This window comes from Macaca nemestrina, chromosome 3, assembly GCF_043159975.1.
Source record: "Macaca nemestrina isolate mMacNem1 chromosome 3, mMacNem.hap1, whole genome shotgun sequence".
Lineage (NCBI taxonomy): Eukaryota > Metazoa > Chordata > Mammalia > Primates > Cercopithecidae > Macaca > Macaca nemestrina.
The window spans coordinates 68,817,198-68,833,973 of NC_092127.1; the positions used below are offsets into that span (position 1 = coordinate 68,817,198).

Consider the following 16,776-nt stretch of genomic DNA (forward strand, 5'->3'; position numbering starts at 1 on the left):
AATGCATATAAAAACATTTTGTGATATACAAAATATTTGCTAATTGATTTTAGTTGATGTATTATAGCATGCTGTTAAATAACATGTATATGATCTTTTAAAAATAATTTGTTCATATTTTTCAGTTATTATGCTCCGTGAGGATTATAATTATTATAATATTTATGGGATACTTCCGAAGACTTCATTTTATCTCTTTTGAAATCATTTAAAAATTATGATACCAATTTCAACTTTAGTCCAAAAAAAAAGAAAGAAAACGGCAGATTTACCAAAGAATAAACTGTTGATTATAGTGTCTTAAGTCATCTCTGCCTAATTTCTTCCTTACCATCTTTATGTTTACCTCAAGCATTGTACATTCGGGGCAGGACTGTGTTCATTACTGCTGCTTTGGAATTACATGACTATAAAAAATTATCTGGCTAGTTCCTGTTTAGTCTCTGGAACTCTCTTACTCCTTTCTTTGATGAAACTGATCTATCCACATTTATGAGTTTTTCACAGTTTGGCTCGTGTTATATGCCATATGGGAATTTGGCACAGGATCTTTGCACCATCTCTCATGCTTTAAGCCATAAATCATGTAAAAGTAATAATGATGTCTTGGGAAGCATAGAAACAATGGTGCCTATAATTTCCAAACTGGAAAGCACATTCAATCCTTCTGCACTAGACAAATGTATTTCTTACTGTGTTATGATCCTAGCGTATATTTGGCATTGTTACATGAAAATACCTGAAATAGTCTCCAAGAATCATGTAAAAACAGAAGATCAACCTTTTCTTCCATCATAATCATTAATGGCTAGTTGGGAAACATAAAAGTAAGGATATGCCACAGAAATCAGAAAAAAACCTTAAGAGTCAGTGTGATCTTTATCTTTTAGTATGCTCGAGGGTTATTACTTTAAATTAATTAATTATTCTTTTCTTTTTTGAGTATATTATATATATTTTATTATACTTATTTGAGTTATTTTGGGTTGGTTCTTTTTTAACATTCAGACTTGCTTGAAAAATGGAATATTATTTTTCATTGTGATTATGATAGCATATAGATATATTTTATTTATTTTTATTCTTTGAAATAGAGTCTCATTCTGTCACTCAGGCTGGAGTGGGGTGGTGCAGTCTTGGCTCACTGCAATCTCTGCCTCCCAGGTTCAAGTGATTCTTGAGTCTCAGCCTTCCAAGTAGCTGGGACTACAGGTGTGTGCCACCATGCCTGGCTAATTTTTCTATTTTTAATAGAGACAGGGTTTCACCATATTGGTGAGGCTGGTCCAGAACTCCAGACCTCAAGCAGTCTGCCTGCCTTGGCCTCCCAAAATGCTGGGATTATAGGCGAGAGCCACAGCGCCTGGCCAGCATATAGAGAAATTTTAAAGGGGTGGTTTTTATTTTGAAAATTTAGTTACTTATTTATTTCATCATCTTGCCAGTTATGTGGGTTTAATAGGTTACTTTTTCTTCTCCATTTTTTCTGACAATCATTTGATCTGAATTACAGTTGTATTTTAGGATCTGGCTAAAAAAACTCATTGATCTTGATTCAAATATACTTTGATTCTTTAAATCACAATTGAACCAGCGTTTCAGAGCCAGAGGAGATAGAAACCGTTCAGTTAGTCTTCACTCTCCATTGTGTTCCCTGTCAAATATAATGTAAAGCAAAATGTGGGTAAGTTGTATAGTGCTTCCCGCCTCCTGCTGTAGGATACATGTTTAGACGTACTGAACCGTCTTGGATCCCAGAGCTGGCACTACTTGCTTGATGACGGAAGTGAGTATGGAGGGGTTTTGCCCTGATGAAGTCACAAACAAGCTCCTGGGGGACAGGTGTGTGTCTATTCAAATAAATGATCTTTTTTCCTGACCCTTTACATAGCCTTCCAGGGATGAAACTTTAGAGGCTTATGAGGAAATCTAGTCACAACTTCTCCTGGAATAATTCCATTGGGCCTTAATGTCTCATCAAGTCTTTTTCAAATTCTGGGCCATGACTGCTCTGTAGGTCTTGAAATCGATTTACTGAGTGATGACTGGCCGTTAAAAAATAGAATAGAAGGCTGGGTGTAGTGGCTTATGCCTGTAATCCTAGCACTTTGGGAGGACGAGGTGGGCAGATCCCCTGAGGTCAGGAGTTCTAGATCAGCCTGGCCAACATGGCAAAATGCCATCTCTACTAAAAATACAAAAAAATTAGCCGGGTGTGGTGGTGCTCGCCTGTAGTCCCAGCTACTTACTTAGAAGGCTGAGGCAGGAGAATCACTTGAAACCGGGAGGTGAAGGTTGCAGTGAGCCAAGATTGCGCTACTCCAGCCTGGCGACAGAGTGAAACTCCATCTTAAAAAAACAAAAAAAAATAGAATAGAAAATATAGAGTAATACATGTGTTTGTGTGTTTATGTGTGTATGTGTGTTAGATTTTGGAGTCAGAATTATTTATTTGGTCATAGTCAAACTATTTAAAAGGCAATACAGTTCACTCTTTGCCTGGTATAGATTTTATTAGACCTTAAAGAAAGTAACAAGTTTCTCCCTAAAAATAATCATGGATTAGAATCTAAAACCAAAACATATGGTGTAAGTTTAACATAGTTAAAAAAAAAAGTTGTTGAAAATTTCCTGGAAAGATGACATCTTGGAGACTGAGTGATATTCACTCAACAGTTAGAGCCCAGCCACTCTTTCCTTCAGCTTTTGCATCAGGTTACTCTTCAGTGATGCTGCAGGTAGTACCCATTCATTTAAGGTGTTGCTATATCGTACAAAATCACCTATCTTTGTATGCTAGAAGCACATTCACAATGAGCTGCGCACGTTATGAGGGACATGCAGGATTTGATTCTGACAGAAGGAACTACAGATATAGATCATTATCCAAAGTTTATTTAGCTAATGGCAAATTGCTTGCCCTATTTTAATTGTTCTTTTTCTTAGGTGAATGATGAGATAGCAATGTACAATTTAAAACAATATTTTTTACTTATATTTTTTCTTTATTGAAGCATAATGAGTGAAATTTGTATATGTTTATGGTATACAATATAATGTTTATATATATATACACACACACACACATTGTGAAATGATTACCACCCAATTAATATATTCATTAGTCACACATGTTATCTTTTTTGTAGTGAAAATATCCAAAATCTACTCTGTTAATTTTAAGTGTTCTCACTACAAAAAAAGGATAAGCATGTGAAATAATGGATATATTAATTAGCTTGATTTAGCCATTTCACTAAACATCATGTCATACACCATATAGATACAATTTTTATGTGTCAATTAAAATAAATAAATAAAATGAAGATCTACTTTCTTAGCAATCTTCAAGTATACAATGCATAATTACTAAATGTAGCCACAATGATATACTACAGCGGTCCCCAACTTTCTTGATGCCAGGGACCAGTTTCGTGGAAGACAGTTTTTCCATGGACCAGTGTTGGGCAGAGGGATGGTTTCGGGATGATTCAAGTGCATTACATTTATTATGCACTTTATTTATATTATTATTACACTGTAAAATGTAATGAAATAATTATACAACTCACCATAATGTGGAATCAGTGGGATCCTTCAGCTTGTTTTCCTGCAACTAGATGATCCCATCTAGGGGTGATGAGAGACAGTGACAGATCATCAGGCATTAGATTCTCATAAGGAGCATGCAACCTAGATCCCTTGTGTGCGCAGTTCACAATAGGATTCGCGCTCCTGTGAGAATCTAATGTTGCCACTGATCTGACAGGAGGTGGAGCTCAGGCGATAATGTGAGTGATGAGGAGTGGCTGTAAATATAGAAGAAGCTTCACTTACTTGCCCGCCACTCACTTCCTGCTGTGTGGCCTGGTTCCTAACAGGCTATGGTCTGCTATTGTGGGGTTGGGTAACCCTGCTGTAGCAGGGTTGGGGACCCCCTGCTGTAGTATACATCTCTAGAACTTACTTATCCTGTGTAATTGAAACTTTGTATCCCTTGACCAACATATTCCCATTCCTCCCTTCCCCTGCCCCTTCACCTCTACCCCTAGTTCCTGGCATCCACTGTTCTACTCTCTGCTTCTGTGTGTTTGGCCTTTTTAGATTCCACATGTAAGTGAGATCATGCAGTATTTGTCTTTCTGTGTCTGGCTTCTTTCACTTATCGTAATGTCCTCCATGTTCATTATGTTGCCAAAAATGACAAGATTTCTTTCTTTTTAAGGCTGAATAATATTCCATTGTGTCTATATACCACATTTTCTGTATCCATTCATCTGTCAGTGGACTCTTAGGTTGTTTTTATATCCTGGCTGTTACGCTATGAACATGAAAGTGTAGGCGTCTCTTTGACAAACTTATTTCACTTTCTTTGAAGATGTACCCAGAAGTGGGACTGCTATGGTAGTCCTATTTTTAACTTTTTCAGAAACTTCCATACTGTTTTCTATAATGGATATGCTAATTTACATTTCAATCACAGTATACAGGGGTTCCAATATTTCTTGCTTTTGTAGTAGATATCTTATGAAAATAACTTTAAAATCATACATGCATGTCTGGTAATCAGTTTTGGAACTCATGTTGCGAACCTTCCCAACAGCTACCTTCTCCTGCCTGCCATGGTTTCAGTCCCCGCACCAGTGGAGTGACTTTCCTCAATATAGTAAAAACTGTACACATTGTTTGTACAAAGTATTTGTTAATTATTACCACATGTACCAATATATATGAAGGCCAATGATCCTAACTGGAGGATATTTTGTAGACTGAGGAAAACACAATTTTTATCTTTATTACAATGCCTTTGATATACTTTAGGTCACAGTTTGTAATGGGTTTGCACATAGAAGATTAGAGGTGAGATGGTGAGTGTCTTCAGTTTAAGCTGCTATAACAAAATACCTTGGGCTGGGTGGTTTAAACAACAAACATTTATTTCTCACAGTTCTGGAGGCTGGATAATGTAAAATCGAGGTGCTGGCAAATCTAGTATCTAGTGAGGGCCCACTTCCTGGTTTGCAGATGACTATCTTCTTGCATCCTCACATGAGGGAGAAAGACAGAATGCAAGCTCTCCTATCTCTTCTAAGGGCACTAATCCGGTTCACAAAGGGTCCACCCTTAGAGCCTAATTACTTCCTAGAGGCCTCACCTCCTAATACCATCACATTGGGGGTTAAGACGCAACATATGAATTTTGGTGGGATACAAACATTGAGTCCATAGCAGTGAGAGTTGGTGGTGGTTGAGTGGTAGAGCCAGAGGGTGAGGGTCAGAATTGGAAAAGGTGGGCTTTGGAATGGAAAAGAGAGAATGAGATGTCACTCAATGTTCTGAGACTGAGAAGAGATTTCAAAGTATTAGATCAGACAGGAAGTTTTCAAGCGAAGTATTCCACCATAGAAGGCACCTCCTTCATATCTCTTGTAAAATCTTTAGTAACGTTTGCATTTCACACTAATGCTTTTGTGTAAGAGGAAGATCTTTTAGGTGAGTTTGGAGAAGAACAGAGTTCCAGCTGCCCATCAGGGAGATAAGTATATTTAAAAGTAACTGGTACTATGACACATACGTATCATTCAGGAACCTACTTATTTGCCTTAACATATGATTTGGAAGGATGTTTATATTGGTTCATATAAATCTACTCATTTTTTTTGTAACCACTGCTATTTTGAACAATAGCGCAGTGAACATCTTCTTACATAAAACTTTTTAACTATGCTGAGAGTATTTCTGTGCATAGATCTCATGTGGAATTTCTGGGTCAAATAGGAAGTCTACTTTATGTTTAGATGTTCCTACCCATTGCCTTCTGAAAAGCTCTACTTTCTCTTAACAGTATATAAAAGTGCCCCTTTACTCTTCACCAACATTTAATTTTGTTAGTCTTTTATTTTCAGTCTGAGAGTTAAAAAGCAATTCTCATTACATTTTATCAGTGATGAGTAAAATTGTGTGTGTGTGTTTTTCTGGTTTTTTTTTTTTTTTTTTTTTTTTTTTTTTTTTGGCAGGGTCTTGCCCTATCACCCAGGCTGGAGTGCCATGGCATGATCTCGACTCACTGCAGCCTCTGCCTCCCAGGCTTAAGCAGTCTTTCATCTCAGCCTCCCAAGTGCTATGAGTTGTTACACATGAGTTGTTAATATTAGGCTGCCTATTTTTATGCAGAAAATTCTCCTGTACAATAACTGTGATGAGTGTGAAAACTATATCTTCATGAGTGAAGCTACAGGTGTATGTTATCTGGATAGTTCTGTGAAGCCACATGTTTGTTACTTCCATCTGTTTAAGGAGCTGTCTTGTAGAAGAGAGAATACACCTGTTCTGCATGCTGTACGTTAGCTGTAGTAAGTGGTAGCTGTTGTAAAAAGGCTTAACTTGTAAAAAGGCTTAACTTTTCAATTAATGGTCAAGTCAGTCAGCCTGGGAGGTCATGTGTTTGTTCAAAGCAGTGTTTGTGAGAAGCATCCTTAATTAGAGACATGAGATATGGTTCTTACCAGTGTTGTCGAGGGGAAAGTTTCCTGACTTGGAATCTGTGTCACTACCTTCTATAGCTTCATCTGAAAGTCTATGGTTATTAGCAACTTCCCTTTGCCCTAATCAGGGTTGTGGGGACTCAGTAGTTGATTCCCTGGCATTGTGGCTTTGTACTGATGGAATTGTCTCTTTGAAGCAGTGGGAAGGTTGGACTTGGCTCTGCAAGGCTATGGTTATGTAGGAACATCACCTAAATTTCATGCCCTTAACTTCTCTATGTGGTGTGAGCTCCTCATTTCTGTACTGAGCTTAAAGACACTGACTTCTTCAATATCTCTCCAGTTTCAATTTATTTTTGTGAGGAGGAGTACTTTTCAAGAAGCCAGTTATAAATTTCACAGTAAAAATTTAATCCACAGACCTTGTAAACATCCAGATGACATACATTTTATGTAGCTTTAGCGTTATTGTGTGGCCCACTGGGACGGTAATGTACTATGACATGAAGCCTGAGACTTCAATAATAAAACTCTTTAAAAGTAATCATTCTAGCAAACATACCTCTAGAATATTTTCTCCAAATTTATTTGATCTTTAGTTGTTTCTTCTAATTTTAAGGTAGTTTTATTGGTTTGCACATACCCAAAAGAAGAAATACCATTACCAAGAAATACTTTTACCATGGAGTAATATATATTGTTGATAGTCAGTAGTATAGTTTTTAATTGTAAATGATCCTTAATTTCATTTTATTCTCATGGAATTAATATTTGATCTGTGTGGCTAGAAATGTATTAATCTGGTAATTAATGTACATTATGCTAGAAACCTTCTGAAACATTTTTGAGACATTCTAGTAGGTGTTGTAAATAGTGCAACACATTTTATGTATTTTTTATGTCTGCAAAAGAGTTGGTATATAAAAAGATATATTTCATAGTCCTCATTCATTTGTTATACTGGCAGATGTTGGTGTCATCAGTGACTTAGCATACAAATGGGATGTTCTACAGAACATCATGGGGTTATTAAGGATCATTTGATCAATAAATCAGTGAAAAGTTTGGCATTCTTTAGAGGTGAAAAATTGAAGGATAAGACACCTTTAAAAAAGCTTAATTTCATCTGATACTTGTGAAATATATCTTGGAGACTGAAGCTCTCTATCTGCAACATTTGAGCATCTTACTATGCCTTACTTAAATGAGGTGGCTTCTCAGTGTCTTCCAGTTGATTGAATACATGGGTTCTCTGCCATCCCAACTCAGATGGTGGCATTGGCATCCTTTTTGTCAAAAATATTTATTCACCTGGCTATGCACAGACATCTTACTACTTAAAATATGTCATTGACTTTAGGCCAATATCTAGATGTTGTGGCTTTGGTTGAACATAGTTAAAAGGCATTATGCTGTCCCAAGTTCTTTCATAATCAAGCAACTAAGTCAGGTTCACAAGTTGTTATATCCTAGATTTGGAAATAGAAAAAATGAATTAGGGAGGAATATAGTATTTTTAGAAGATGGGAGCAATCCCTGTATTCCAGCCTGGATGCTCTAAAAACAAAATAGTTTCTACCTTCTTATGATAATGCTATCTACTTAGTGTGGAAAATCCAAGCATCAAAGAAAGGTATAAAGAAGAAAGCAAACATTCTGTCAAATATCACTCTCTTTCCTATAAAAAAACCCTCCTTAATGTTTTGTAGAATGTCTTCCTAGACTCCATTCTATGTGCGTATATGTAAGCAGCTTAAATGGTATTCTATATATTATGTTTTGCACTCTGCTTTTGACACCTAAAGTATGATATGCATGACTTTTCATATCTAAGAAAATAAATATATAATTATAACATCTACTACAATTTAGTTAACCAAGTTTATATCGTTTTATGGGCATTTAGGAATTTTCCTTTTATTTAAAAACAAGTATTTTGTGCAAGAATTTGTCAGATATAGTTCTATAAAGGGAATTGGTTAGTCAAGGGATGTGCACATTTGTCATTTTGGTACATAGAACCACATTGTTACCCAGAAAATTTTTATTCCCAATTACAGTATGTGAGATTGCCTGTTTTTACTCTTTAGTCAACACTGAATGATATCCATCATCTTCATCTTTGGCAGTCTGATTAATCACAGATAGTATCTTTATTTTTAATTTTTTATTCTTTTATCATATTCATGGCTTTAAATATTGATACCATATGTAATCTGACATCTCCATCTTGTACCTTATAATCTAGACTTGAAATATTCCAGTACCTGTAATGCTAGACGTCTCATAATATTTATTTGAACTTGTCCAAAATGGAACCCCTGATGTTTTACTCAAACTTGTTTCTTGCTGCTCTTCTGAATATCTGTTAATGGCTAATCCATCATTGCAGTGCCCAGATCACAAATCTTGGAGTCATGCTTGCCTCCTTCTTTTTGTGTCTCATGCTTCGTATCCAGGTACCTTCTCAAAACCTGTTCACTTTCAGAAGATATTTAGAACTCTACTACTTCTCTTCACATCTGTGGCTACCACCCTGGATAAGCTCGAATGATCTCTCTCCTGATGCATTGCTGTTGCTTCTCTGCTTTCTGTTTTCCCCTACATTTTGTTGTCAACACAGCCGTCATGGCATCCTGTTAAATGTCAGGTGAATTGTGTCCCTCATCTGCTCCAAATCCTGCAGAAAGTTACATCTCTCTCAGAATAAAAGACAAAATTCCTGCACGGGCCAGCCAGGCCACACACCATTTGCTTCTCCTCCTCTACTTCTCCCATTCTTCTGACTGCATCTCCCCACTTCTCTGCCTCTTTCACATGGCTCCAACCATGCTGGCTTCCATGATGTTTCCTGCCTAGGTCGCTCAAATACCCACCCTTGCTCCCTCATATCCATCAGATCTTATCTCATAGGTCACTTCTCAGCTAGAATTTTCTTGACCACACATTTAAAATTGCTACCCCATTCTCTGAAACATTTGCTATCTTCTTTCTTGCTTAATTTTTCTCCATCGCATTTATCTCTTCCTAATATAGTACATACTTTTTCATTTGTTTATTGTCCTTCTCCTCTGCTAGTGTAAAAGCTTCATGATAGCAGGGATGTTGTCTTTGGTTCGTGGCTATATGCTCAGCATCTAAAATAGGACTTGCTAGTAGAGGAATGAAATGCATAGCGCACAAAATAAAATGATGAATGAAATTTTAGGAGTGTTATTTGGAAGGGAGTCCTTTTGTCCGTTTTCATCTTTTCTTATTTATATGCCATAACTTCTTACATTAGCAACATTACACTTTTGTTTTATGTTTCAGATATTTGTTTGGTCATCAAAGATTTTTGCTTTGCAGCTTTAAGTTTATTTATTTCTGTCATTTTAATGTCTGGTTTTCTACCTTGCTTGGAAAGCCTTTCCAGATTCAAAAGTAATTTAAAAATTTACTCAGGTTTTCTTCTAGTACATTTAAAGTGTTATTCTTCATTTTAAGAAAAATACCTGAATTGATTTGCAATTTATCTTATTGTAAGAGGTGAGTAGTAGATCCAACATTACTTTTTCCTGAATATCTGAACATTTGCCTCAAAGCCATTTACTAAACTTTCTACTCTATTTTCCACCAATTTTAAATGCCATATTTCTCCTGTACTAAATGTTCATGTGTTTTATGTAATTCAAGAAACCTACTTGTTTTTCTGTTTTGTTGATCTATGTATTTCCGTGCTGTCATTTTAATTTCTTTGGCTAAATAGCACATTGGATTATCTGTAATTTATCCTGACTAATCTTAAATATCTGTTCTTTCATGCTTTCTCTATATCTTTCACAACTAAAACCAAACATGAAAATATCTTTCTCACCAACATTATGCTAATAGGGTATCTTTGTATCTTTAATATTATGTTCACTAAACTAAGAAAATATATAAATTAATAGGGTGTGATAAAGTGACTTTTTAAAAATTACCTTTTTTGGTTTTATGTCATATGTATTATAAAAACCCATCAGTTATATGATTTGTTTTATGTAATATGAGATAATAGTTTAATTTTTAATTTTTTTTAGCATTTATGAGACTTACTATCATGCCATCTATAGTAGAATAAGATTTTATTTGCTGATTTGTACCAAATGGGTTTATACTGATGTGTAATGTAAAAGAGGTGGAGTTAGCAGTGTTTGCTGTTTTGTTTTGGTTTTGTTTTTGAATTTTAGATCTAGTTAGTGGCTTTTCATTGTTTCTTGTTTATCAGTATATTTTTGTTTCTTATGTACCTGGGTGCTTAATATTGTTTGGGGAATCTCTGCTGTTTGACCTTCACAAGTTACTGCAACTTTTTGAGCCTTAGTTTTATCACTTGTAAACTGGAGTCAGTATAGTGTTTTATTAATCCAGTTACTGTTGTAATTAAGAGAAATGATTTATGTTAAGTGTTTAGAATAGCATTTGACACAAATTAAATATTTAATGAATGTTAATTAGGGTTAATTATAACGTAAGTGCTCTAGTGTAATTTAGGGAAAAACAGCACCTAGGACTAAAATTATTTGAACTGATTCAGCGAAGCTGAGAGAAAAGTGTGAAAACAATTTCTCTTTTAATAATTTCCTTTATGTATATTGCAAATGCTGTACCAGCAGAGTAAAAGCCTGGCCAGTGATAGAGGAGGCTTAGTTCTCAGAGAAAGTACACACAGTTTCACTGCAAAGTCGGCCCTGAGAAATCTCAGTGTGTATTCAGATTAGCAGTTTGAGATAATAGGAATAATTGTTTTTACTGTTTATCAAATTAATAATTAATGTGAGCATTTGAAAGTGATTTTTCCTTTTGCAAACACAGCACATTTGTCTTTACAATTTTATGGTGGAAGAATGGCACTGGAAGAAACAGATACCATCCACCTTCCCTTCTTTCGTCTTTCGCATCATGAATCCAACCTCCACTCATCCATTGTAATGACTGGTTGATTCTAGATCCTCCTGACTCAGTATCTTTCCTCTGCAGACCCACTCTGAGGAGAGACCGTTCCAATGTGAAGAATGTAAAGCTTTGTTTCGGACCCCATTTTCTTTGCAGAGACACCTGCTAATACATAACAGTAAGTCATGATTCAGGCAGTTAAGAACATAAGGAATTATCTCATACTTTGTTCTTATAACCTTTGAGAATGTAGACATCCCAAAGGTGTGCCTGTATTTATATAATCTGACTTTAAATGTAAGAACGAACGAAAATTCTGCCTTTCACCTTTTTACCCTTTAGATTTGCTTTATTTTTCCACAGTAATATTAATTATTTTATGAGATATTTTATTTTATATAATTTCTTCCCATTATTTAAAGTTTGTATATAAAAAGCATATTCCATATTCAGGAAGATGTCTTTGAATTTTGTTTTGAAACATGATTTTGTTTCCTTTCAAATATAACGATTAAGAAAACATGTCAGACTCTTTAAAATATGGAGATATGTGGCATCGTTTTATGAGTTCACAAACTTTTCAAGTTGAAAAGGATCAGAGTGCACATCTAATCTGACACCTTAATTTGAGGGGGATACAAAATATTGAACCTCTGAAGCACCATGACATACTCAAGATTTCACAGCGCAAGGAGTAGCAAAAGGTCCCTGATTGGTGCTTTTCCTACTTACCGCTGCCTGAGATTTCTTCTTTTGTCAATGGCAATTTTTTTCTTTTGCAGTAATTTTATACATACACACCTTGAGGTGCATTTCCTACTTGCTACTGTCTCAGATTTCTTCTTTTTGAAGTTGCATTCTTTTTCTTTCTGATTAAGTTGCATACATACGCACCATAAAAGTCTAACGCCTCCACTCAGAGCTCTTTTTATAACACCACAGAATGTCCAGTTATATCACTAAAGGATATCACTTTATTGAAAAAACATGTTATTGCCAAGCTGAGTTTGAAAGTGGATTCTCTGTTTAGACGCTGAAGTAGCCAGAAACTTACTACAGTACTATATCTAAAATTAACGGAAAAATTGTGTACCATGGATAATATTTACTCTTCTTACTTTTAATTTAATTAGCTTAATCAGTAGAAAATCCTCTATACACATTAAGTTCCTACTGCAGCTTAAATTTTTAATATTCTTGAGGAAAGAAAAAATAATTAATTTTGACAGTTGGTTATACAGAGGCAGTATCATGGAGAAATTTTCTCTGGTCAAGTGTTCAAAATGCAAAATAATAAAGATACTAAGTTTTCTTAAAATAAGTATTGAGTGGTAATGATGCTGATGAAATGCAATCTGCTTCCTGTTAAAAAAAAGGTAATGATATGCTCTCAGGCCGTTCTACATTCAGCTTATAGGTCTAAAGAAGTTATTAGCACAACTTACCATTTTTCTTATTAAAAAGAATGTGTTTAAAAATAAAATTTGTTGTGCAATTGCAGGAATTTCTATTTCATTACCAGTTTGATTTAGAAAAATAACTGTTATGAGATGAATGAATGTTAGAATAGAGATTTGGACAAGTAAACCTCATTCACGCTATTGAAATATGGCTAAATTTGACTTGATGCTCGGGAAATTTTGCTTGGGAATGATGCAATTTTATTTCTAATGACAGCAAGGAATTCTTAACAGAAGTAATCTACCACCTTTGCTTTCAGTTTTTTGGTTCTCATTCACTTGAGAAAATAGGATTAAAGTGACTATGTGTAGACTGTGCTATGGAGTATGTATTTAATATGATGTTGATCAGCACATTAATCACAGGTTTTATGAAGCTGCATCATGACATTTGGCCAGGAAAATCAACTTTGATAATTGAGTGAGTAAATGAGTTATTTAAGGGAAATAAAGTTAGACATCATTAGTGAAAAGAATGGGAACACCAAAAATGGCTAAAATAGGACAAAATACTAGGCCTTGTCTTATACAATATGAAAATTAAAACCCATTTATTTAACTTTAAAATATGAAAGCTGTTGTTAGAAATTTACATCAGCTTTCTGGCTCAAAATGTGAAGAATAACTTGTAATAATTTTGGGAATTATTGCTATTTCCCAATATGCTGAAAACCAAAAGGCAAGTTGCTGGCTAGCTTGTACGTACTAAGATAGGGAAAAATTCTTATAAATTTAACACAAAGAAATCTGCAATTAAAGTATGAAAGAAGGAAGGTAAGGACTTCCTTACTATAGCTTGACGAGATTTTGTACAGGGACCAACATTTTAGTTCACTTGGTAGTTTAATGAAAATGCTTTGATAGGAGCAATCTTAGAGGTTTTATAAAAACATCTCTTTCAGTACCTGAATAGATTTGATATTAACATTAATGTTTACAGTCTTATATCAATTGATATTTCCTTATGCTATCACTGATTATACATCTTGTACAAACAATGTTTAAATGAAACAAAAAGAATAAAGATAGTTTACAAAAATAGTACTCTGCAACAAAAACGCACAAATAAACAAAGCTCTCAGAATCCACACAGTTCATGCATTGTATGGATGTGACTTTGTTTCAGACATTAAATGTCAACAGGACTCTAAGAGACTTTAAGTTAGAGAGGGATTATTCTATTTAGAAAGACAAAGAGAAGGTAATTTTTCTTTTCCTTTTCTCCTTCTTTTTGCCCCTCCCTCCATCCTTCCTTTCTTCCTTCCTTTCATGTAAAAAAATAATAGGGTCTTTACATTGCTAAATTTGGTGCTGGTTATGGTGGAAGGAATTTAGAAGAGCTTGGCTAAAATTGAGATAATCTCTTACTTAGATATAGAAATTTAATTATTATTAATTTTGCCTTGTTATCAATACAATATGGGAATCTATGCTAATATGACAGTTTTCTAAAAAAGGAAATTATATTCAAATACTAGTCTGTCTTGTTTATACAGTCACATACTACATACATTTTATACTGTATTGTTATTAAACATTGTGTTCTAATTGCGCACATTCATGGCTGTAATTGTATTTAAAATGGCCACTAAAACTTAGGCCTATGTGTTAAGAAGAACTATAAAAATAGCATTATATGAAAGTAAGAAAGTACCATAAGATTTCTATATGTAGTTTCTGAGGTTGTTTTCCCCTCAGCCCCAGGCTGGATAATGAGAAGAAAGTGAAATACCCAGGGTGGCTGCTAGTCTTCATCTTCCTATCCCAATTTAATTCCTCTCTGAAAGACCCCCATCCCTCAAAGCCTTGGAGACTTTTTACAACTGCCCAAGGACTGAATCAGGGAGCCTCCAGTCCAGGTTCCTGAATCAGTACTGAGGAAGCAGGGGCATTGTAACCCTTTCCCCCTCCCAGAATGGGAGGGCCTGAGCTCTGATGCACACCCTCTCCCCTCAGGAGTTTTCCTCCTCAACTCTCTACCTACGATCCAGTTCTGCCTATTATCTATTCACAGGAGGTGATAGGGACAGTGGTGGGATTTGAGGCGACTTTGGGAGGGGCCCAAAGGCAACTCACCTTGCTTGACAGAGGCCTTGTGTCACTGGAATCTATTTACCTCAAATCCCAGGCCCTGCTGCAGAAGTGCATACTTTTTAAAAATGTTCATGGTAACTTTGAGAATTTTGCTAATTCAGTCCCCACATTTTCCAGTTGAGAAGACTGAAGATGTAAGATGAAAGGACCTCGGCCTGGTCACACAGTGAATTAGCAGATAATGGAACTGAAATTTGTTGTAAAAAAAAAAAAAAAAAGTTACATTCTTAGAGCTACAAAGCCAACGTTTTGGAGAAAGCAACTAAGTCTGGCATACATGGGAGGAAATCAATAGGACCCTGCTATTGCTTCTTAAATGTTTCTCTTTGTTTCTAAGGTGAGAGGACTTTCAAGTGCCATCACTGCGATGCTACCTTTAAGAGGAAGGATACATTAAACGTTCATGTCCAGGTGGTTCATGAAAGACACAAGAAGTATAGGTGTGAGCTATGTAATAAGGCCTTTGTTACACCTTCAGTGCTTAGAAGTCATAAGAAAGTAAGTGGAAATCTGTTAGTTTGAACGGATTACATATTTAAGCAGTATGGGTATATATGTTAACTATCATGTGATAATTATATATTAATCTATCAAAATATTTACTCAGAATGACAAATGTGTGATTTCTATCAGCTCTTCAAACAATGTTCGCTTTCTTCATCTTTCAGGATAGACCTATTTTTTTCCATGAATGAGAACCTGAGTTAGATGGAGACTCTTCATAACCCATAGCTTTGCTGATAGGTGGTTTCTAAAAAGTACTCAGTGAGCAGGAGCTTATCAATTTTTATTCATTTTTGGTTAATGTAGGCTGTTTCTTTCAAAGAAATATGAGCAGTACTTTAATAATTTTATTTTTTCAAAGTGAATTCTTATGTTTATTGGCAAGTTAATAGACTGAGCCCTTTTGGTATTGGGATGGTCTTTGATCTTTACGTCTCTAGAGCATAGGGACGTTTCTGGTACGGAATAGGGACTCGATAAATTTTTGCTTAACTCAGAGAAAATATTCATGTAATGATTTGGAGATTATATTTTTTTGTATTGTGCTACTTGGGTAATTACCTCAAGGGAATCGAGTTTATTTTTTACTTGCCCAATAATGCATTTTTAAGTATATATTTTAAATAGTAAAACTTGTAACAAATACACTTAAAGGTTTTAATGCTGACTTTTTTCCTTATTTTGGAGACAGAGTCTCGCTCTGTTGCCCAGGCTGTAGTGCAGTGGCGTCATCACAGCTTACTGTATCCTCGAACACCTGGGCTGAAGTGATCCTCCTGTTGAAACCTCCCGAGTAGCTGAGACTACAGTCATGTCTTACCATGCCCAGCTAATTTTTTTACATTTTTGTAGAGACAGGGTCTTGCTATGTTGCCCCAGATGGTCTTGAACTCCTGAGCTCAAGCTATTCTCCCATCTCAGCCTCTGAAAGTGCTGGAATTACAGGCGTGAGCCACTGCACTCAGGCGGTGTTAACTTTAGAAGTAACCATGAAGTGTGGTAGTTTTCTGCCATTAGTATGTGATACTGAATGAATGTGAAGAAATAACTCCTGCTTCAGTATCTATCTTATCTGTCTATCTTATCTATCCTTAATACAACTGTTTCAAAAGGATTGAATTGAGTAACTTTCTTTTCCTGAATTTTTTTTAATATTTAATTTTTATGGGTACATAGTAGATGTAGTTATATACAGGAGATATTTTATATATATATATATATATATATATATATATATATATATATATTGTTTGTTTGTTTGTTTGTTTGTTTGAGTCAGAGTCTCACTCTTGTCACCCAGGCTGGAGTGCAGTGGT

General features: G+C 35.3%; 1 protein-coding gene across 29 annotated transcripts in view; it reads left to right on the top strand.

The window, feature by feature from the left end:
- LOC105486162 (PR/SET domain 5) overlaps window positions 1-16,776 on the top strand; it is a 344,263-nt gene that overhangs the window by 122,706 nt on the left and 204,781 nt on the right. For all 29 annotated transcript variants that reach the window (XR_011621031.1, XR_011621027.1, XR_011621024.1 and 26 more), the window contains 2 exons: window positions 11,487-11,580; window positions 15,294-15,454. Coding sequence is in view for 10 of the 29 variants with exons in the window: in XM_011748886.3 (XP_011747188.1) it covers window positions 11,487-11,580; window positions 15,294-15,454 (255 nt within the window). In the remaining 19 variants the exon portion in view is untranslated. The remainder of the gene's footprint in view (window positions 1-11,486; window positions 11,581-15,293; window positions 15,455-16,776) is intronic.